Source organism: Bufo gargarizans, chromosome 3, assembly GCF_014858855.1.
Source record: "Bufo gargarizans isolate SCDJY-AF-19 chromosome 3, ASM1485885v1, whole genome shotgun sequence".
Taxonomy (NCBI): domain Eukaryota; kingdom Metazoa; phylum Chordata; class Amphibia; order Anura; family Bufonidae; genus Bufo; species Bufo gargarizans.
The window spans coordinates 390,496,616-390,520,240 of record NC_058082.1 but is presented as its reverse complement, the minus strand read 5'-3'; the positions used below and the strand labels follow the sequence as shown (position 1 = coordinate 390,520,240).

The 23,625-nt window shown below is 45.6% G+C and overlaps 1 protein-coding gene across 4 annotated transcripts in view; it reads right to left on the bottom strand.

The window, feature by feature from the left end:
- Window positions 1–23,625, bottom strand: part of DCAF6 (DDB1 and CUL4 associated factor 6) — a 1,153,281-nt gene that overhangs the window by 941,149 nt on the left and 188,507 nt on the right. For all 4 annotated transcript variants that reach the window (XM_044288252.1, XM_044288251.1, XM_044288253.1 and 1 more), the window contains exon 4: window positions 11,840–11,932. In XM_044288252.1, coding sequence (XP_044144187.1) covers window positions 11,840–11,932 — 93 coding nt within the window. The remainder of the gene's footprint in view (window positions 1–11,839; window positions 11,933–23,625) is intronic.

The window sequence follows — 23,625 nt, the reverse complement described above, 5'->3', positions numbered from 1 at the left end:
AAATAGGGACGAAATTTGAGAATTTCATTTTTTTTGCCTAATTTTTCATTTTAACCCATTTTTTCCCACTTACAAAGCAAGAGTTAACAGACAAACAAGACTGTAACTTTATTGCCCTGACTCTGCCATTTACAGAAACACCCCATATGTGGCCGTACACTACTGTACTGCCACACAGCGGGGCGTAGAGTGAAAGGTGCGCAGTTTTGTTTTTAGAGTGCTGATTTTTTATGGACCGGTTTATTTACACCGTGTCCTGTTTCAACCCCCCTGATATCCCCCTGGACTAGAAACTCCCTAAAAGTGACCCCATTTTGGAAACTACGGGATAAGGTGGCGGTTTTGTTGGGATTATTTTTAGGGTACATATTTTTGGTTGCTCTATATTACATTTTTGTGAGGCAAGGTTGACAAAAATTAAAATTCAGAAATTTCATCTCCATTTGATATTAACTGTTGAGGTACATCTAAAGGGTTAATAAAGTTTGTAAAATCAGTTTTGAATACCTTGAGGGGTGTAGTTTATTAGATGGGTCACTTTTGTGGAGTTTTTACTCTAGGGGGGCATCAGGGGGGCATCAAAATGGACATGGTGTCAATAAAAAAGGCCATAAAAAATCGGCCTTCCAGAAACCATGTCGGTCCTTTCCTTTTGCGGCCTCCCTTTTACTGATACAGCAGTTTACGACCACAAATGTGGCGTTTCTGTAAACTGAAATATCAGGGTAATAAATGTTAAGTTTTGTTTGGTTGTTAAGGCTACTTTCACACTAGCGTTCGATCGGATCCGTTCTGAACGGATCCGATCATAATAATGCAGACGGAGGCTCCGTTCAGAACGGATCCGTCTGCATTATTTTAGCATATAAAAGCTAAGTGTGAAAATAGCCTCGTACGGATCCGTCCAGACTTTCAATGTAAAGTCAATGGGGGACGGATCCGCCTGAAGATTGAGCCATATTGTGGCATCTTCAAACGGATCCGTCCCCATTGACTTACATTGTAAGTCTGGACGGATCCGTACGCCTCCGCACGGCCAGGCGGACACCCGAACGCTGCAAGCAGCGTTCAGCTGTCAGCCTGTCCGTGCGGAGGCGAGCGGAGGCTGAACGCCGCCAGACTGATGCAGTCTGAGCGGATCCGCTCCATTCAGACTGCATCAGGGCTGGACGGCTGCGTTCGGGTCCGCTCGTGAGCCCCTTCAAACGGAGCTCACGAGCGGACACCCGAACGCTAGTGTGAAAGCAGCCTAACCCTTGCTTTGTTACCGGAAAAAAACGGATTGAAATGGAAAAGTGCCAAAAATAGCTATTTTGGCACATTTTTTTTTTTTTTTACCGTGTTAATCTGGGGGGTTAGGTCATGGGGTATTTTTATAGAGGAGATTCTTACGGACGTGGCGATACCTAATAAGTCTACTTTTTTACAATTATTTAGGTTTTAGACTATATTATCCTTTTTGATACAAAAAATAATTTTTGTATCTCTAAAGTCTGAGTCATTATTTTTTTTTTTTGCCGATTATCTTATGTAGGGGCTCATTTTTTGTGGGATGAGAGGATGGTTTTATTGGCACTATTTTGGGGCTATAGTACTTTTTGATCGCTTGCTATTAAAATTTTTGTTGGGTAAGGTGACAAAAAAAAAGTTATTTTTCTGCACCTTTTTTTTTTTGGGGACCGTGTTAATCTGGAGGGTTAGGAGATACCTAATTTGTATACTTTTTTAAAATTATTTTAGTTTTTAAATTTTTTTTGGGGCAGGCACAAGTGTCTCAAGTGTGAGAACCATAGTTTTTTTGTCCGATTGTCAGTGGCTACATTGGGATGTAAATTTAGTACTCCATAGAAGTGTGGTACTCCCTAAAGCAACCAATAATGCAGAGGCCCGGATGATCGGGGCATGTGTCACATTGAGTAGTGGTGTCCTTCCGTATACCCCTCCTGTGACTAACTCTGCACCTTTTTTGGGTTCGTCCCTTCTTTCCAGTATGGAGGACCACATCTGGAAAGTGTTGGCCAGGGACGATCTGGGCGCCTCCAGTTCCTGAGGTACTCCGGCCTGCTCTTTCCCGGTCCAAAAAGATCAGGGCCTTGAGGACTGCCTCATAGAACTGAAAGAATGTCCCTGTGTTGCCAGCGCTCCGGGACAGCACAAAAAGAGTTATACATGGCAACCTGCGCTAAGTAGACCGCAACTTTTTTGTACCAAGCCCCGGTTTTGAGCATGGCATTATATGGCTTGAGGACTTGATCAGAGAGATCAACGCCTCTCATATACCGATTGTAGTAGACGATACAATCAGGCTTGAGGAAAGTTGCCGTGGTACCTCGCACAGGGACAGGGGTGATGCCGTTTCCATGAATTGTGAACAGTACAAAGACATCCTTCTTGTCCTTATATCTGACCAGCAACAGGTTTATAGTGGTAAGGGCACAGGTCTCACCCCTGGGGATAGGTACCTGGAGGGGGGGGGGGCAGGGAGGCCACATTGATTCTTCCGCTTGGTCCCACAAGTGGACGTGGATCTGGCGGCAAGGGACTGGAACAAGGGGATACTAGTATAAAAGTTATCCACGTAAAGGTGGTAACCCTTATCTAGCAGTGGGTGAAAAAGGTCCCACACAAGTTTCCCGCTAACAACCAGTGGGGGGACATTCTGGGGGTTTAATACGGGAATCTCGCCCCTTGTACACACGAAACTTGTAAGTGTACCCTGAGGTACTCTCACAAAGTTTGTACAGCTTCACGCCATACCTCGCCTGCTTTGAGGGAACATACTGGCGGAAAATGAGTCTCCCCTTGAACGCAATGAAAGACTCATCAACCGCGACCTAGGCCTGTACAAATTTGGCCCCAAAGTGATCGATGACCGGCCGTATCTTATATAGACTGTCATAGGCAGGATCACCTCGGGAGGGGGGGGGGGGGGGGGGACATGCTGCATTATCTGAATAATGCAGGCATTTCCGGATGGCCTCAAACCGGGAGCGTGTCATGGCCGTACTGTAAAGTGGGGGTCTGGTAGAGGACGTCCCCACTCCAGTAATGCCCGACACTGTTTTTTTTTTTTTTTGACTAGGCCCATATGCAGCACGAGGCCCCAAAATGTCCTCATCTCGGCTATACTGACCAGGGTCCAGCCACCGGGCCTAGCCAAAAAGGAGCTTGGGTGTTGAGCAACAAACTGTTGGGCGTACAGGTTCGTCTGCTCCACCATTAGATTTACCAGTTGGTCACTGTAAAAATGACTAAAAAAGTCATATTCAGTGAAGCCCATTGTGGAAATCTGGATTCCTGGTTGGCCTACAAAATCAGGAATTACGGGCTCAAATCGCTCTGGGGTACACCAAACAAGTTCACCGGCAGGGGGACGAAAAACTAGTACGAGCCCCAGAGCTGCTCGTACTAGAGTGGGCCACAGGGTCCCTAACATGGCGGTCCCCTTGCTCCGCCTGGCAGCATCTCTGCCGCCTTGGGGGCTCATCATCATCGCTAGATAACAGGAAAGTGGATGATAACAGGAAAGTGGGGTCATCCTCGTCCTCAAAGGGACTCTTCTACTCTGAGGCAAGCTGGGCATATGCCTCCTCGGCCGAGAACATCCAGCGGGCCATAGGGGAGTGTGTGTCTGCGCTAACAGTGGCCGGATGCTAAGAATGCCGGCCACAGTCAGCTTACAAAAAAGAAAAAAGTTGGGGGGGGCAGGAGGGCAAGCAGCAGCACCCCTGGGGGGTCTAAGGTTCCACAGCTTCGCTGTAGACCCCAGACACCCTACTTAGGGTAATGCAGGAAAACTTTTTTTTCCCCACTAACTTTCCCTTTTATTTTCCCTGCCTAACCCAACCTTTCTCTAGACTTTCCCTAGACTTTCCCTAATTACCTGCTGATAAAGATGGGGGGTGCTGGGGCACAGTTGGGGTTGAGATCCACACGTGAAGGCAGCGCTCCTCTCACCTAGGGCTCCGGACACAAAAGGAGGAGGAGAGGAGAGCTGCTATTATTTGAATCTCCCGCCGGCCCACCAACCTACCAATCAGAGGCGATCCCGACAGGTGATGTCACCGTCAGCTCTCAGGATCACAGGATGGTGATTGGTGGGGTAAAATCACACCACCGATCACCATCCTGTTCCAGGTTATCGGGTCCTCAGAGACCCGAATAATCCAGAAACGCAGCAAACCGCAGGTCTGACTTGACCTGCGGTTTTCTGCGATTGCCGACATGGGGGGGGGGGGGGGGTCACAGGACCCCCCAGCACATCTAGCCAAGGTGTCTGCTCAATGATTTGAGCAGGCACCGGGTCCCGATCACCACACGCCGGGCGGCGGTGATCGGAACTATACATGCCGTACCAGTACGTCATGTGTCCTGAAGAGGTTAACAAGCAGAAATTTTCTCTGACACAGCATTCAAAACTACAGTTTACTTTTCTCTCCCATTTTCTCTCTCTGGATCAACTTGCAGGATGACAGGCCGAACTGGATGGACAAATGTCTTTTTTCGGCCTTATGTACTATGTTTCTATGTTACTATTTTACCTGCTGTGCAGAGAAAAAAAATCAGTTGAATCCTTCCAAAATCGCCATCAGTTGTAGAAATATTATAAGAAATCCGCTCGCATCAGACTTTGTGTAAGGAAAGGTAAAAATCTCAACCGCAGTCAGAGTCAGACACAAGGGTTACCATCTTGAATTCTTGCTGAGCACTCGCCCTCCCCCTGCCCAGTCTGTTTCTTTTATTTACTCACAAAAGGTGTAACAATAGAAAAGGGGCTGGCCCATCACCCGACCACTTACTTCATGTAACAAGGATGCAGGAAGTGATGACATAGGAAGACAAGACACCATCATTTGGAATAACATAGCCAGCTAACAAACACATGTATACTATAACCTCCCATAACCTATCTTATAACCATTGGAGTTAACTTTATCCAGCCTTGCTCAGTGATCAATGCCTGATAAAGCTACCATGATCCTCATGCATGTTTATTACAGGACAACGTCATTATCTCCAGCGGCTGATCAGGCGCACTAGAGACAACAAACACACGTTCCTTTCATATATTGTTCTCTTAACAAATGCATCCACACCAAGCCAATAAATCTGCGTCTTGAGCGGGGGCCCTAGCCGGCGTCCATACATCAGCCCACAAAACACTGCTCTGCTGAATACATCAGTCTACCCCGGCCCACAGCCCAATGCTTAGCACATGGACCATTTGCCGACAGAGACCTCTGCGCCGAGCAGCTGTGACAGGACATACACAGGAGGATATCCACTCCAATGGTTTACCCTGACACTGAGAGACATGATGACAATACACAACATATTAGAAACACATCCTAATAAAATTTCCACAACACGAGTCCCCCCTCAGGCGCAAGTCCAAAAAATTAATCTCCCGTGGTTCATGATGCACCACAAAATAGATAGCATTAACACAGGAATTGAGATATTGGGCAAACTGAGAATGATTTGAACACACTTCAAACAGATGAAATATAATCGAGATCTACTCGACTACAAATCAAAACAAGTATACACCTGGACGGAGGCCAAAGCGAATGCTTCACGTTCTATTTTAAAAAGGCTGCGCCCAAAAAGGAAATATTCACAGAAGGTGTCATTCAGTTCCACTGATATGGAGTCTCCGGATTCCGAATTGGATACAGCAGCACCCTCCACCTCCTCCCCGACGACTAACATCTCACATAAGATGGCTGCAAAAAACGACGGGCGGGTAGGAGGCATACAAAATCGCTGTTACCCGGAGCGACACAGGAAAGGAAAAATTAGTAAGTAATCAACTTGTCTGCATCTCTACTCTCTAGAGATGAAATTAATGTCCTCAAAAGAGGCCTAACATTCTCACCTACTTGTCATCTGTATAAAACCATCCTGGTTGTCAATAGGCTTGCTCGCAACCTTACACTGAGGCGACATTTCCGAATGTCCTTGAGGGCCATGAAAACAGCAGCCTCTTGGCAACTCAGGATGTAGCAATACCCCCCAACATTGATACCAGTACATGAAACATGTCTATGAAATGTAGCAGCATGAGTTTTATTGAAATGATGCATACTTGTAGTTTACAGGAGTCCCATACAGAGCAGGCAGACCTTGAACGGATTAATACATCCATTGGTTACAATACTTCTAATCGGGATTATGACCCAATCCAATCAAGGTCCCCTGCCGTGGACCGGTATGACCAAGGGAGAGTCACAAGCGTTGTGGCAGTTAAAAGATAGGGACGACATAATCATAAAACAGGCTGACAAGGAGGGAGCGATGGTTGTACTCGATAGCGGAATGTACAAATCAAAAATTGAGGCGAAGCTCAGTAACACAAATGTATATGCTGCATTAAGAAGCAACCCAGAGAAGAAAAAGAAAAAAAGAGGCAACCCAGTCCCCTCCTTTGTCGCTAGGATTGGAGTCAGATTTTTTCAGTAAGAAAGAAACAGAATATATTTATATGGAGTATCTGATTATATCTTCCATGCGCTCCCTAAAACACATAAAGATGTTTTCCTCCCCCCCCCCCCCCCAGACCAATAGTGGCAGCAATTGGTTCATTCACAGAGAGATTATCACAATGGGTAGACTCACTTCTGCAACCAGGGTTCCTTAGAGACACTAGATCAATAATACAGGCATTTGATAACATGGAATGGTCCAAACAATATGTATGAATCACAGCTGATGTGGTCTCTTTGTATACAAACATACCACATGAGCTGGCCCTTAGATCCCTGGCGTGGTTTTTGAGGACATACACTGACTTCACAATGGGACTGAAGGAATATGTAGTTATGGTGGTGGACTTCTTCCTAAGGCGCAATTTCTTCATGTTCAACAGTTAATTTTACTTACAGGTCTCTGGGGTGTCGATGGGGGCCAAGTTCTCTCTCTCAATGGCCAATATTTTCATGGCATGGTGAGAGACGAGCTTTCTCCTCATTGACACCCATCCTTTTTGGGAACATATCAGGTGGTATGGCCGTTACATCGATGACCTGATACTAATTTGGTCTGGTGGTGTGGCGGCAATACCACCCTTTGCCCAATATCTCAATTCCTGTGTTAATGCTATCTCTTATGGTGCATCATGAACCATGGGAGATTTCTTTTTTTGGACTTGCGCCTGAGGTAGGACTCGGCCACTGCTACTATACACACTTCCACCTTTAGGAAATCCCTGGCAGGCAACACTATATTGCACGGCTCTTCTTGTCACCCACCACATACAGTACAGAATATACCAACGGGTGAATTGATCCGTGCTAGACGGAACTGCACAAATGTTGATTCCTTTATGGAGGAAGCAGGGGAAATTATGAGCAGATTGACACAAAGGGGATATTCACGTAAACATATAGATATTTGTGTACAGCAGACGTTAGACATGGATAGAAACCTGATAGTTTACCCGGCGAGGAGACAGATACAAACTGAATCACGGGTATCATCAGACATAACCCTCCAGAGTACATTTGTAACACAATATAGCGTGGAGTTTCCCGAGATCTGTAAGATCATTAAGCGGCATTTTCCGGTCTTGGCATTTGATAAACAATGGGCAATAATAGCAGTGGGGGTGTAAGATGTGCAGCCCGCAGAGCCCCCACAGTAGCAACCTATGTTAGTCACAGTCTTTTTCAGGCTAGAAAGACATCACAACCCAATTGGTTAAAGACAAAAGGCAGCTACAAATCTGGAGATAACAAATGCATATGCTGCGACCATACCATGGTAGCTAGGACTTTCAAGTCCACAGCTAATAACACACAGTGAAATCTTATCTCAACTGCAATACCACGTATGCAGTATATTTAATCACATGTTGAACTTGCAGCTTACAATATGTAGGCTGCACTATAAATTCTATCAAGGTGAGAATACTTAAGTACATCTCGGATGTGCCACATCATGGAAGCTGCGGAGTGTCTGCGGCCAGCTTGCACTTTGCGGTTTTCCATGATGGGGACACATCCGGCATGTTGATTCAAGGCATTGAGAGGGTTAAAGTACCCACGAGAGGAGATGATCACAGGAGGAAACCCCCGAACACAGTATTTTAGCTGAGCACTCGTCACCCTGAGGGACTCAATAAAAGATTGGATTTAATCTTGCAATTGTAAGATAATAAATATGTAGAATATGCTTTCAATCTCCGATACATGGTTGAACAATGTTATGTTTTTAAAACAATGTAAACAGCTTTTTATCTGATGATTGACACATGTGAATGGCAGCATGGAATTGAGGTCATGTGATAACCCAATTAAGAACACAGGTGAGAATCCACTATATCTGCTGCATTCATTTGTATCTTACTATGTCATGAGTAAGGGCTTACATTCTGAGTATCCCGAAACACGTAGACTAAGATTGCCTTTCCTGGATGCATTTTTATAACACTTCAATAAAAGTATCGATTTTACCTCTGAGAGACTGAGCTGGATTTCGCTTTTCGTTGGACAGTGAGGAAAAGAAGTATTTAGTGTTTTGAAAGTTCTCCCACTTAAGCTGCATGCACACAACCGTTCCGTTTTTTGCAGTCTGCAAACCGCGGATCCGCAAATAATTGAACCTGCCCGTGTGCCTTCCGCAATTTGAGAAACGGAACGGGCGGCCCATTGTAGAAATGCCTATTCTTGTCTGCAAAACGGACAAGAATAGGACATGCTATATTTTTTTTTTTGCGGGGCCACGGAACGGAGAAAAGGATGCGAATGGGTCCGCACCAGAGCCGCAAAAACTGCAGCTCGGATGTGGACTCAAAAAACGGCCGTGTGCATGAGGCCTTAGAAATCATGGAGGGGTCTGAAATTCAAATTGTAGTTGCATTCCCACTCAGAGACAGAATAAAAAGATTAAAATAAATAAGGAAATCATATTGTAAGATTTTTAAAGAATTTAGTTGTCTTGCACTGCTAAACATAAGTATTTGAACACCTGAGAAACAGCAAGAATTCTGGCTCTCAAAGACCTGTTACCGTGCCGTTAAAAAGTTAATCTCTACTCCACTCATTAATCTAACTTAGTATGACCTGTTTGAGCTCTCTAAAGACCCCTGTCCACCCCACAATCAGTCAGATGCCAACTACTACCATGGGCAAGACCAAAGAGCTGTCAAAAGATACCAGAGACAAAATTGTGGACCTCCACAAGGCTGGAAAGGGCTACGGGGAATTGCCAAGCAGCTTAGTGAAAATAGATCAACTGTTGGAGCAATTGTTAGAAAATCGAAGACGCTAAAGACGACTGTCAGTCTCCCTTGGACTGGGGCTCAATGCAAGATCTCACCTCGTGGGCTATCACTGATAAGAAAGGTGAGGAATCAGCCCAGAACTACAAGGGAGGAGCTGGTCAATGAAATGAAAAGAGCTGGGACCACAGTTTCAAAGGTCACTGTCGGTAGAACACTACGCCGTCATGGTTTCAAATCATGCATTGCACAGAAGGTTCCCCTGATCAAGTAATCACATGTCCAGGCCAGTCTGAAGTTTGCCAATGACCATTTGGATGATCCAGAGGAGGTATTGGAGAAAGTCATGTGGTCAGATGAGACCAAAGTAGAACTATTTGGTCTAAACTTCACTCGTCGTGTTTGGAGGAAAAAGAAGGATGAGTTGCATCCCAAGAACACCATCCCTACTGTGAAGCATGGGGGTGGTAACATCATGCTTTGGGGGTGCTTTTCTGCGAAGGGGACAGGACGACTGCACTGTCTTAAGGAGAGGATGAATGGGGCCATTTATTGTGAGATTTTGAGCAACAACCTCCTTCCCTCAGTCAGAGCATTGAAGATGGGTCGTGGCTGGGTCTTCCAACATGACAACGACCCGAAGCACACAGCCAGGATAACCAAGGAGTGGCTCCGTAAGAAGCATATCAAGGTTCTGGAGTGGCCTAGCCAGTCTCCAGATCTAAATCCAGTAGAACATCTTTGGAGGGAGCTGAAACTCCGTGTTGCTAAGCGACAGCCCCGAAACCCGAGGAGTAGGCCAAAATCTTTGTTGCAGTGTGTGCAAACCTGGTCAAGAACTACAGGAAAGGTTTGACCTCTGTAATAGCAAACAAAGGCTTCTGTACCAAATATTAACACTGAAGACAAATACATTCTTAAAAAATCATACAATGTGATTTCCTGAATTATTTATTTTTATTCTGTCTCTCAAGAGTGGGAATGCACCTACAATGTGAATTTCAGACCCCTCCATGATTTCCATATGGGGGGGAGAAATGTGACATGGGGAGGGGGGGGGGGGTGATGTGACATGGAGTCGGAGAAATGTTACATTTCTCATCCCACCCCATGTCACATTTCTCAATCCCCCCCCCCCCGTGTCACATTTCTCCCCCCTCCATGTTACATCATCCCCACCGAGTTCTGGTGATGGTGGTGGTAGGGGCGCCAAAATGTACCTTCGCCTGTGTTGGCAAAAATTCTTGCACCGGCCCTCGCTGTCAGATGTGCAGGGCTGCGCACAGGCGTAAGGCGCTCTGTGATGTCATGCTGTGCGAAGACTTCAGAGCACAGCCGACAGCAGGAGGATGCAGATCGCATTTGAGTAGAGGTGCGGCGACGGCATCCATGAGCAGGAAGGGTAAGTGGTTTTATTTTATATTTATGAGGGGAGCACTGTTACTTTGGGGGGCACCCTGGCATAGCATCAGCTTAGCACAATCATTTTTGGGGGTCATTATCTTTATACTATTAGCGTCTGGACGCAGTTATTTTTTTAGAGCACTGTGTGCCAATAACTGTTGAAGGGGGCACTATCTGTGTGGTAGTAGTATTTCCAAGGGGACTGTTTCTGCAGTATAGTATTGGGGGTGGCAGGAAAGGGTGTTCAGAAGATGTGAAGATGATGGAAATGTGGGAAACTGTCTTTTTTTTTTTTAAATCTCTGCAGAGACGGGAGATGGCTGGAAAATCATCAGGGCGGTCTGGTCTGAATGGAGAAGCTAAAGAAAGAGAACGTCTACAACAAAGGTGACATCACTGGATGTAAGAGGTATGTGTCGCTAAGTAGGAGAGGAGATGCTCCGGATCCGCCCCCTGCCATTTTCAGAAGGAGAATTCAGAGCTGGGTGAGGAGTCAGACGCCAAGGGGGGCAGTAGGCCACGGGCGGGTTGCAGATGGTGGGGGGAACCACAGGCCTTCAGCCGGATCTGGGGAGGGAGGAGAGCGGAGGAGCTTCCTGGCTGCTGTTTATTGTAGAATGTGAAGCAGGCAGTGCAGCCAGGACAGGCCCTCTCCTCTCCATATGATGTGTAGAGACAGGCCTCAACAATTGAATTTTAGCTGTACAGTGTTTGTTGGGAGTGGCCTATTATATGAAGGAGGGACTTTTAATAATGGGCGGGGCTAAAAATGGACCACTTGACTGAATTTGACCCCCAGGACTAAGGCCAGCCCTAACCTGCTAATAAGTGACCCCATTTTAAAATCGACACAATTTCAATGATGTTCATGGCGGATCCGTCTTGGCTATGTTAAAGATAATACAACTGGTTCCGTTCACAACGGATGCAGATGGTTGTATTATCAATAACTGAAGCGTTTATGCTGAACCCTGCCGGATCCAGTAAAAATGCTAGTGTGAAAGTAGCTTAAGTGACAACATGTTGCAGACAAGTCACACAAATGTTTTTTGGATTGCACAACTTTTGCGCCATTAGTTGTCTCGCGACACATGTAGACCCAGCTTAAAAATAATGGTGGTGCAAGACATGTATGCCAGTTTTTATGCTGGTAAAACCTCCTCCATTAGTTATCTCATAGCAACACTATGAAGTAAATGTTAAAAAAGATCTTACCTTTTTATTGTAAGGATTACAAATGACTAAAGTGGTGTCATCTGAGCCAGAAAGAATGTATTCACCTGTACTGTTCCAAGAAATTGTATTCACCTTATGGGAAAGAAAAAAAGAAAAAAAACATCAGATTAAACAAGCTGACAGAACGGTAAGGCGGAAACCTGCCTCAGCCAGAGGTTGGCAGAGCAGTAATTTTTTGTGTGTAGAGGCAGGCCAGAAGCAGAGATCGGCTGGATACCATGAATCACTGGGACAGGAGTGGCATAGTATTACTAAGAAGAGTACAAAATTCTTATTATTATTATCATGAGGGATTTTATATAATAAAAAAACGTAAGTATCCAGGTAACTCCCTTTTGCCCCTTCCTAACCCAGGGGGTAATAACTAAGGTAATAACTTTAGAATGCTTTTTCTTATCCAAGCCATTCTGAGACTGTTCTCCAGTGACACATCGTACTACATATTAGTGGTAAATTGGGTTGCAGTTTTACCTTAAATTAATTTAAAAAAATTAACAGAAAACGTATTATCTTCTTTTCAGAAAAACCTCACACAATTACTAATTAACAGCTCCCAGTAGCTCATCAAGCACAGCGCCGTATATACAGTCCTGATCAAAAGTTTAAGACCACTTCAAAAATGGCAAATAATCATATTTAGCATGGCCTGATCTTAACATGATTCCAAGTAGAGCTTCAACATGCAACAAGAAGAAATGGGAGCAAGACAAAACATTTGAGCATTCAATTTAATGAAAACAATGAATAAACTGAAACAGGCTGTTTTTCAGCTGATCAAAAGTTTAGGACCACACCTCCAGAAAAAATAAAATAAACCCCCAAAACAGAAATCCAACTTCCAAACATGAACTCAGTAATGAGTACCTCCGCCATGATTGTTTATTACTTCAAAAATTAGTTTCGGCATGCTTGATGCAAGCGTTTCCATGAGGTGAGTGGGAACAATTCTCCAAGTGGTGAAGACGGCCGCACTAAGGCCATCTACTGTCGGGAACTGTTGTCCATTTTTGTAAGCTTACCTTGCTATCTATCCCCAAAGCTTCTCGATTGAATTTAGATCAGGGGAAAACGCAGGATGGGCCAAAAGAGTGATGTTATTCTCATGGAAGAAGTCCCTTGTCCTGCGGGCATTGTGTATTGTAGCGTTGTCCTGTTGAAAAACCCAGTCGTTACCACACATGTTACCACGATGGCCCTTTGACGCCCCTGCACTTCCTGAAGCTCCATTGTTCCACTGAAGGAAAAAGCACCCCAGACCATTATGGCGCCCCCTCCACTGTGGCGCATAGAAAACATCTCAGGTGGGATCCGATTGTCATGCCAGTAATGTTGGAAACCATCAGGACAATCAAGGTTAAATTTTTTCTCATCAGAGAATAAAACTTTCTTCCACCTTTGAATGTCCCATGTTTGGTGCTCTGTTGCAAAGTCCAAACGAGCAGTTCTGTGGCGTTCAAGGAGACGAGGTCTTTGAAGACTGTTTTTTTGTTTTTGAAGCCCTTCAGTCTCCGATGCCGTCTGATGGTTATGGGGCTGCACCAGTAAGGGCCTTAATCTGGGTCGAGGATCGTCCAGTGTCTTGACGCACAGCCAATTGGATCCTCTGGCTCAGTGCTGATGCAATTTTTTTGGGTCTTCCACTTTACTTTTTTGTTCCATAACCCTCAGGATCATTTAAGAAAATTACTGTCTTACTGCGTCCCACCTCAGCAGCGATGGCGCACTGTGAGAGACCCTGTTTATGCAGTTCAACAACCCGACCATGTTCATAAAGGGAGTTTTTTTGCCTTTGCCATCACAACGTGTGACTACCTGACAGAAAGTGACAATGAATCCACATCTTTGCACAGATTTGCCCTTTTAAAAGGCATGTGGTCCTAAAATTTGGATCAGCTGAAAAACAACCTGTTTCAGTTTAATCGTTATTTTCAATTAATTGAATGCTCAAAAAATGTTTTCTAACTCTCATTACTTCTTGTTGCATGTTAAAGCTCTACTTGGAACCTTATTAAGATCCAACAAAGTAAAATATGATTTTTTTTGCCATTTTTCAAGTGGTCTTAAACTTTTGATCAGGACTGTAGTATAGTGGCTACGCTTGGAATTGCAGCTCAGCTAAATTCACTTCAATGCAAATAGGCCATGAGACTAATGTACGGTGATGTCACATGGCCTAGGAGGCCGCGGCACTCATGGAGTACCTGGCCTCTTCTAACAGCTGATCGGCAGGGATCTCGGGTGTTGGACTCCCGTTGATCTGATAATTATGACTCATCATGAGCATAGGTCATAAATATAATTTATTGGATAACCCCTTTAATATCACCATACATGTTACCATTTCCAGTAGACAAAAGATCAATTCGATAAAGGAATTATTTTTAGATACTAGCATAAACGTTATAAAAGGTTTTACATCCTGAGCGTGACTCAGTCTAGGGTAGATGCAGATTTTCTAAAATTCCTTACAAAATGTATCAGAAAAATAAAGAAATTTAGATCCTGAAGATTTCTGTCACAACTATTACCAAAGGGATCAATCACTGATTGTCACCCAGCATCCAAAAGCTCACTAGGCACAATAGAATTGTTGTTCTGCTGTATTGGGTTTTTCAGTTAATGTAAGTTGCAGCAGTTGGAAAGTCATTCATACCATTCCACAGATTAATTTTCCATTTTAACCCTTTCCTGATGCAGTGATTTTTGAGTTTACGTTTTTCACTACTTGCCTTCCTGGATCCATAACTTTATTCTTATTTTTCTATTCACATAGCCCTGTAAGGGCATGTTTTTACAGGACAACTTGCATTTCCTAATGCAACCGTTTAATATTGCATACAATGTAGTGGGAAGCGGGAAAAAATTGCAAACAGGATACAATTTGAAAAAACAACAACAACAGTTTTATGGGTTTTGTTTTTACGGTGTTCATTATGCAGTAAAACTGACTGACGCTCTTCATTCTCCAGGTAAGTACGATTACGGGAAGACCAAATATGTATAGATTTCTTGCTTTTTAACTTCTTACTGACACAGGGCGTACCTGTACACCCTGATGTCCTGGTACTTAAGGACACAGGGTTTACAGGTACGCCCTATGTAGTTCCGATCACCACTGTGCGGTGATTGGAACAAGGTGCCTGCTCAAATAATTAAGCAGGCACCTTGGTACAATGCCCAGGAATAGTGACCCGATAACCCGGAATAGGACGGTTATTGGTGGTGTGATAATACACCACCAATCAGCGTCCTGCGATCCCGAGAGGTGGCAGTCATGCCACCTCTCAGGATCGCTTCCGATTGGCTGGCTGGCTGGGCAGGTGGGCGAGGACAGCAGAAAATTTGAATTGCCGGAGCTCCTCTCCCCGCTCATACACGTCCCTGGAGCGGGGAGAGAGAGGAGCTCCGGCTACTGTGTAAGTTTTTTTCTGCCATCAGGCACAAATCAGCATATTTGGGTGAGGTAGGGAGAGGTAGATTAGGCAGGGATAGTGAGGGAGAGTTGTGTTGTAGCACACGGATCGGGTGTCTGGGGTCCACAGCACTCAGCTGTGTGACCCTAAACCCCCCAGGGGTGCTGCAGCTTGCCCCCCCACCACACACGCATTTTTTTCGCATGTGCTGACTGTGGCCGGCACTCTTAGCGTCCCGCCACTGTTAGCGCATCGCTCACTCCACCACTGATCAGCTTCATACCGCTGATCAGCGCGTTAGAATTTTTATATATATATTTTTTTCTGTAAGGCCTCTTTCAAACTTGCGTTGTCCGGATCCGGCGTGTACTCCACTTGCCGGAATTACACGCCGGATCCGGAAAAACGCAAGTGTACTGAAAGCATTTGAAGACGGATCCGTCTTCAAAATGCTTTCAGTGTTACTATGGCAGCCAGGATGCTATTAAAGTCCTGGTTGCCATAGTAGTAGTGGGGAGCGGGGGAGCAGTATACTTACAGTCCGTGCGGCTCCCGGGGCGCTCCAGAATGACGTCAGAGCACCCCATGCGCATGGATGACGTGATCCATGCGCTTGGGGCGCCCTGACGGCACTCAGGAGCGCCCCGGGAGCCGCACGGATGGTAAGTATGCTGCTCCCCCGCTCCCCTTTACCATGGCTGCCAGGACTTTAGCGTCCCGGCAGCCATGGTAACCATTGAGAAAAAGCTAAACGTCGGATCCGGCAATGCGCCGAAACGACGTTTAGCTCAAGGCCGGATCCATGCCTTTCAATGGGCATTAATTCCGGATCCGGCCTTGCGGCAAGTCTTCAGGATTTTTGGCCGGAGCAAAAAGCGCAGCATGCTGCAGTATTTTCTCCGGCCAAAAAACGTTCCGTTCCAGAACTGAAGACATCCTGATGCATCCTGAACGGATTTCACTCCATTCAGAATGCATAGGGATAATCCTGATCAGGATTCTTCCGGCATAGAGCGGAAGAATGCCGGAAGAAAAGAACGCAGATGTGAAAGAGCCCTAAGTTGTAGGGCAAAGTACGCAAACACCCATCCCCCACACAAACGCACACACACACACTCCCCTATGGCCCTCCGGACGTTCTCGGCCAAGGAGGCATACGCCCTGCTTGCCTCCGAATCCGAGAGTCACAGTGAGGATGAGGATGACCCCACTTTCCTTTTGTCATCCGCGTCCTCCTCATCATCTAGTGATGATGATGAGCCCCCAAGGCGGCGGAGACGCCACCAGGCGGAGCAAGAGGACCGCCATGCCAGGGACCCTGTGGCCCACACTAGTACGAGCAGCTCTGGGGCTCGTACTATTTTTCTGGCCCACCAGATAAGTCCCCCTGAGCCCCCTACCGGTGAACTTGTCTGGTGTACCCCAGAGCATTTTGAGCCTGCGATTCCTGATTTTGTTGACCAACCAGGAATCCAGATTCCCACAGTGGGCTTCACTGAATATGACTAAGTCTTTTTTTTCAGTGACCACTTTGTGAATCTGATGGTGGAGCAAACGAACCTGTAGGCCCAACAGTTCATTGCTCAACACCCGGGCTCCTTTTTGGAAATTAGGCCGGTCATCGATCACTTCAGGGCCAAATTTTTGGAGGCCTGTATACCTGGAAGGGAGGTCGCAGTTGATGAGTCTCTTTTTTCCCCCAATCTTTTTATTACAAGCAAGATATTTTACAAGTATGGGATACCACTTTGTAAAACATGAAGAATCATTTTGCAATTATGACATCTTATGGTACGGTCACCAATCCAGCATAGAAAAAATTTAATGTCTTGCTTATTTCTTTCTTTGCACGACATAAACAATATGAAGAATGTCCAACATGTAGAAGCTATGGATTTTCCCCCCCTCTCCCCAACCAAAACTTGAAACCCCCTCCCCCATCCCTCCCCTCAGGTGCTTCTGTTTCCATCAATTTCCTCTTAATCAAATAAACGGCTCGTCTATCAGATTAGTGCACAAGTTGTCTCCCTGGACTGGTGCCTTCTCAATCTCCCCCAATACCTAGTCTGCCCAGATCGCCTCTTAGTTGAGATGTGAGGTACCATTTTGTCTGCTGGAAAGGTGACATCAGTTCCTCTATTTCTGAATCAGACAGAACTGCAATGATAAACTGTTTCAATTTTTTCATGAACCTGCCTATGGTGTTTTCCTTATGTCTCTTAATCTCCAACCTTTCCATGTAAAGCACATGTTTCTGTGCCTATGACCTCCTCCCATTTGAGTGGCTCCGTTTGTAGCCACTTCCTCAAGATTGATTTCTTGACAGACATAAGCAAGATATGAATACCTCCGTTTGACACTCCTATCCACTGATCATCTAATTGGTCTTTGGGAATGTATTGAAAGATACACTGTTGTGGACTGACAACTACTTCGACCCCCCCATACCTGACGCATAAATTCTGACGCTTTTGACCAAAGAGACTGTAGTCGCGGGCAGGTTAGGAGGCTATGGGTCAGATCGGCTTTGGACAAGGTACATTTGGGGCAGTGCCTAAGATAATGGGCTGGGGCATCCCCATAAGACAAGTTGAAAGCGTAGGTGGCCCTATGGAGTATACGTAGTTGGGTCTCCCTCCACTGCTCGTTTTGGATGGCTTTTCTGACGAATTCAAGACCGTCTCTCATCTTTTTTGTTATGGTCTGGTCACCCAGCTCTCTCTCCCAGAATTGAAAAGCTCTCTCCACCAATCCTATCATTTGTGTATTATGAATCTTAAAGTATAATTCCGACAGGGATATCTGTGCCGTTTCTCCCCCTAAAAGTGCCTCAAACCATAACAGCTTGTCCGCCTCTCCCAATTTAGTTGCCTGCGAGTTGCAATAAGATTTTACCTGATGGTACGAGAGAAAATCAGAATCCGTCAGTTGATATTTGGTTTTTAAATCTTCCCAAGGAAGGCCTGACCTGATGAATTTAAAATATGGCGCAATCGATGTATCCCCTTGTGTCGCCATATTTTAAACATCTTATTGTCCCTAACCTGGGGGAATGCCGGCAATGTCCACAGGGGCATTTGTGGCGACACATAGAAGTGGGAGTCTATATATTTTCCTTGTAGCTTTCCATGCCATCGTGTCTCTCAATAGCACGCTATGCTTAATTCGGGAAGGGACGTCCCATAACCTCGAGTGAAGAAGCGCTCCCAGGTGCCATGAATGTGCCAATTCCCTCTCTAATGTTGATGCCGAGAAGTGAGAGGATCCCCATATCCAGTCCCTCACATGGCGGAATAGGGCCGCTAAATTATAGTGCCTAATGTTTGGCAGATGAAGCCCTCCCACTTCAGCATTGTGAGTTTGCTGTATGCTATCCGGGGTCTTTTGTGCTTCCAAAGAAAAGCCGTGAAAGCTGTCTGCAACCTCATAATGTTTGCGTGTTTCAATAATAGGGGGATAGTCTGCAGAGGGTACAATAGTCGTGAGAAGCAAGCCATTTTGATTAAATGAGCCCTATTGCTCAAGGATAGTGGGAGGTCCCTCCATTTGGTCAAGTCCTGTACTATCCTTTGTATCAAAGGTGCATAATTCAGGGAATAAAGTTTCCCCGAATCCTGTCCCACCTTAATTCCCAGGTATATCATGTAGTCCTTTCAGACCTCCACGCCACTATGGTGTGATGTGTTAGATGGTGTGCGGGTTAGAAAAAGAAGTTGGCTTTTGGACAGATTTATTTAGTATCCCGTGACTGAGCCATATTGTGCAAAGGAGTCTAAAATTCCCTGAAGCTGGGTGTCCGGGGAATCAATGAACAACAGTAAGTTGTCCGCGAAACATGTACGTTTTACCTCCTCCTGGCCTATTTTGATTCCCTGTAACAGGTTAGTCTCTTTAAGATAGCGCACCAATGGCTCCATTGCTCAGTTAAAAAGTAGGGGGGTAGAGGGCATCCCTGCCGTGCACTAGGCGGATTGTATTTGAAAGAAAACCTGGAATGGACACTTTCGCTTGGGGCTGGGAGAACAAGGCACTTATGCATTTCTGAAATTCTCATGTTAGGCCTATAATGTCTAGAACTTTTGCAAGCCATTCCCAACTCACATTGTCGAAAGCCTTTTCGGCATCCACTGCCAAAAGAGCCAGATTCCCCATTACTGATTGCCCCCTCAGGCTGTCCTGCACTGCTAGAACCCTTCTTATATTAGTGACGGTGGACCTGACTTTCATAAAGCCTACCTGATGAACCCCGATTATCGCCAGTAACACTGAAGCCAGCATGGTTGCTAGGAGCTTCACCAGTAATTTACTGTCCTGATTAATTAGTGATATGGGCCTATAAGAGCCTGGGTGTGTCAAGTCCCTACCAGGTTTCGGTATGACTTTAATATAAGCCAGGTGTCCCGATGTTGGCAGGCTACCGCCCTCTAGTATATTATTGAATAAAGGGACAAATGCCGGAGTTATTTCATCTCGCAGAATTTTGTAAAAGCTTGCCGAGAAAGCTTTACCGTTTGGGAGGGATTTTATCGTCGATTTTAGCTCCTCCTCCAATATTTCCTTATTGAGTAATGTCCTAGCTTCGTCAGTTAACATTGGTAACTGAATTTGATCCAGGAGGTCGTCGGCCTTACCTTTCTCGAAAGCGTCTTGCGGGTATAAGGTCCGGAAATAGTCTCCCAAGATCCCTGCTATGTCCTTCGGTTGGGTACAGAGCTTCCCTTTATTGTCTTTCAGGGGTTTGTTATGGGTTTGTGGAGCAAGCTTGCCAGCTTTATTGCCGTGTTGGAATAAATCTGCCAGTTTGCGATCTCCGTGCCATTTGGCTATCTGCTCTAAACTGTAATAAAAGGAGTATTTGGCCGTTACCCACAATTGTTTTATTTTGTTCTGAAGGATGGTCTAGGAAGGCCGTGTATGCCTCTCGTGGCTTTTAGTGGCTTTGTCAAATTTTATTTTAGCTTCCTTCTTTTTACCCGCGGTGTATGACATGACACGTCCTCTCAGTACTGCCATAGCCTCATCCTATAGCAGGGCGTATTGAGGGGCATGCTCCCTGTTGTCCTGGAGATATTCCCACCACCACCCCTTAAGTCTGTTAGTGAAGTCTTCTAATAGGAGGTGCTGGGGGAGTCTCCATATATAATCCTGTCCACGTGGCACCTCGTCAACCAGACGTAACAGAACCGGAGCATGGTCGGAAATGACCATGTCTGATATCGCCACCTTCTGGACTTTTAATAGCATGTTTAGGGAGATCAATATATAGTCTATTCGCGACCAGGACATTTGTGAGTGTGAGTAGTGCGTATACTCCCTTTCCATCGGATGTCGATGTCTCCATACATCCACCAAACCCATGTCCCGCAGTAGTGGTAGGAGAGTGGAAGACTCACCCCCCCCTTTGGAGCCCCTCGCGTGGTACTCTGGCGACTGTCTTCCTTTAGTCTATGAACTCTATTAAAGTCTCCTGCCACTATTAGAGGTCATGGGCCCTCTTGAAAAATACTGTAACCCAATTTCTTATAAAACTCTGCTTGACAGGAGTTTGAGGCATACACATTGTAGATCGTTCGGGTACTTCCCTGCAACTGTAATGTCAACCTTAGAATCCTCCCTTCTACTGGTGTGTCAACTGAGGTTATGGTAGTATTTAGTCGTTTGTGGAGAAGGAGAACCCCCGCCTTTCTCCCTACCGAAGAGGAGCCAACTACCTGTCCCAACCACAATTTTCTCAATCTCCAAAGATCCGTCTCCTCGAGATGCGTCTCCTGCAGCAGGACCACATCCGCATTCAATTTTTTTAGGTGGCGGAGAATAGAAGTCTGCTTTAATGGGGACCTCAATCACTTTACATTCCATGTTAATATCCGCATGATATGGGATAGTGATTTCGATCTAACAGAGGCGCATCCCGTGAAGACAGAGGCTGTCCCATATAAGGGATCCCTGCTTCACTTGATATTAGTTTGCTCTGTGAACCAAAAGGATCTTGAAATGATCAGAAGCACCCACCCCACCTCCCACCCCCCTCTTATATGAACCCCACCCGTTACCCTCCAATGCAACGTTATAACAAAACATTTTGACTTCTCTTTTTTCACTACATCTGCATAGCCGTTGCTACTATCTGGCTTACTAGACAACATAATAACCCTGAGCATGTGCCCACTTCGCTCTTTGCAAAAAATTCTCCGCTCACCTTTAGCCTCCCTACCCATCTAACCATCCCCAATGTATCACTAGCCTAGCGTCTCTTATCAAGCTGGCTCTGAAAATGTTCTGTGGAGCATTACTCTCGCGTGCCCCGAAGAAGAAGGCCAAAAGCCGCCTCGTCATCCCCAGGAAGAATCCTGGTTCCGAGATGAAAAAGTCTCCTGGCTTCCAGAAACTCCTGTTTCTCGCGGAGATCCTCTCTTCGTCCCCGACCTGTTCCTTGAAACCGCCCGGATGGGCTGGAGCACTCGTCGCTGCTGTCATCTTCGACCCACAGTTCTTCTAGTGCCTCTTTTGGTGTCTGGAAAGTCAGGACGGTACCATCCTCTCTTAGCAGTGCAGGATACTGGAGTGAAAAACTTGACTTTTTTCTTTGCTAGTGTGCAGCAAATATCTGAAAAAGCTCTCCTGCACCTAGCCACCACAAACTTTGTGAGAGTACCTCAGGGTACACTTACAAGTTTCGTGTGTACAAGGGGCGAGATTCCCGTATTCAACCCCCAGAATGTCCCCCCACTCTGGGTGTTAGCGGGAAACTTGTCTGGGACCTTATGCACCCACTGCTTGATAAAGGTTACCACCTGTACGTGGATAACTTTTATACTAGTATCCCCTTGTTCCAGTCTCTCGCCGCCAAATCCACGTCCGCTTGTGGGACCGGGCGGAAAAAACAATGCGGCCTCCCTACCCACCCCCTCCAGGTACCTATCCCCAGTGGAAACCTGTTGCTGGTCAGCTATAAGGACAAGAGGGATGTCCTTGTACTGTCCACAATTCACGGTAATGGCATCACCCCTGTCCCTGTGCGAGGTACCGCAGCAACGGTCCTCAAGCCCGATTGCATCATCGACTACAATCAGAATATGGGAGGAGTTGATCTCTCTGATCAAGTCCTCAAACCATATAATCCCATGCGCAAAACCTGGGCACTGGTACAAAAAAGTTGTGGTCTACTTGGTACAGGTTGCCTTGTACAACTCTTTTGTGCTGTCCCGGAGCGCTGGCACCACAGGGAAATTCCTTCAGTTCTGAGGCAGTCCTCAAGGCCCTGATCTTTTCTGACCGGGGAAGAGCAGGCCAGAGTACCTCGGGAACTGGAGGCGCCCGGATCATCCCTGGCCAACACTTTCAAGGTGTGGTCCCCCATATTGAAAAGAAGGGACGGTCCCAAAAAAAAGTGCAGTGTGTGTAACAGGAGGGGATATGGAAGGACATCACCACTCAGTGTCACACATGCCCCGATCATCCGGGCCTCTGCATTGACAGTTGCTTCAGGGGGTACCACACTTCCATGGAGTACTACATTTATAATCCCCTTCTCCAATTTTAGGGGAAATTTTGCCACTGACAATCGAAAAAAAAACTATGGTTCTCAGACTTGAGACACTAAAACAAAAAAATGTAAACATTCGGTATCGCCGCATCCATAAGAATCTGCTCTATAAAAATACCCCATGACCTAACCCCTCAGATGAACACGGTCAAAAGAATTAAATTAAAACTGTGCCAAAGCAGCTATTTTTGGCAAATTTTCAATTGTAATCATTTTTTTTCCAGTAACAAAGCAAAGGTTAACCGCCAAACAAAACTTAATATTTATAACCCTGATTCTGCAGTTTACAGAAACACCCCATATGTGGTCGTAAACTGCTGTATGACCAAACGGCAGGGCGCAGAAGGAAAGGAACGTCGTATGGTTTCTGGAAGGCAGATTTTGATGGCACCATGTCCCATTTGAAGAACCCCTGATGCACCCTTAGAGTAGAAACACCCAAAAAGTGACCTCTTTTTGGAAACTACGGGATAGGGCGGCACTTTTGTTGGTACTATTTTAGGGTACATATGATTTTTGGTTGCTGTATATTACACTTTTTGTGAGGCAAGATAACAAGAAATAGCTGTTTTGGCACCATTTTTAATTTTTGTTAGTTATTTACAACATTCATCTGACAGGTTAGATCATGTGGTATTTTTATAGAGCAGGTTATTACAGACGCGGCGATACCCAATATCGCTACTTTTTATTTATTTATGTAAGTTTTACACGATTATTCATCCAGGACAGGAAACAGGAACTTTCGTGGAGAGCTCTTAAGGAGGAGCATGGCCCATAGCCCACCAGAAACTCCATAAAAGTGA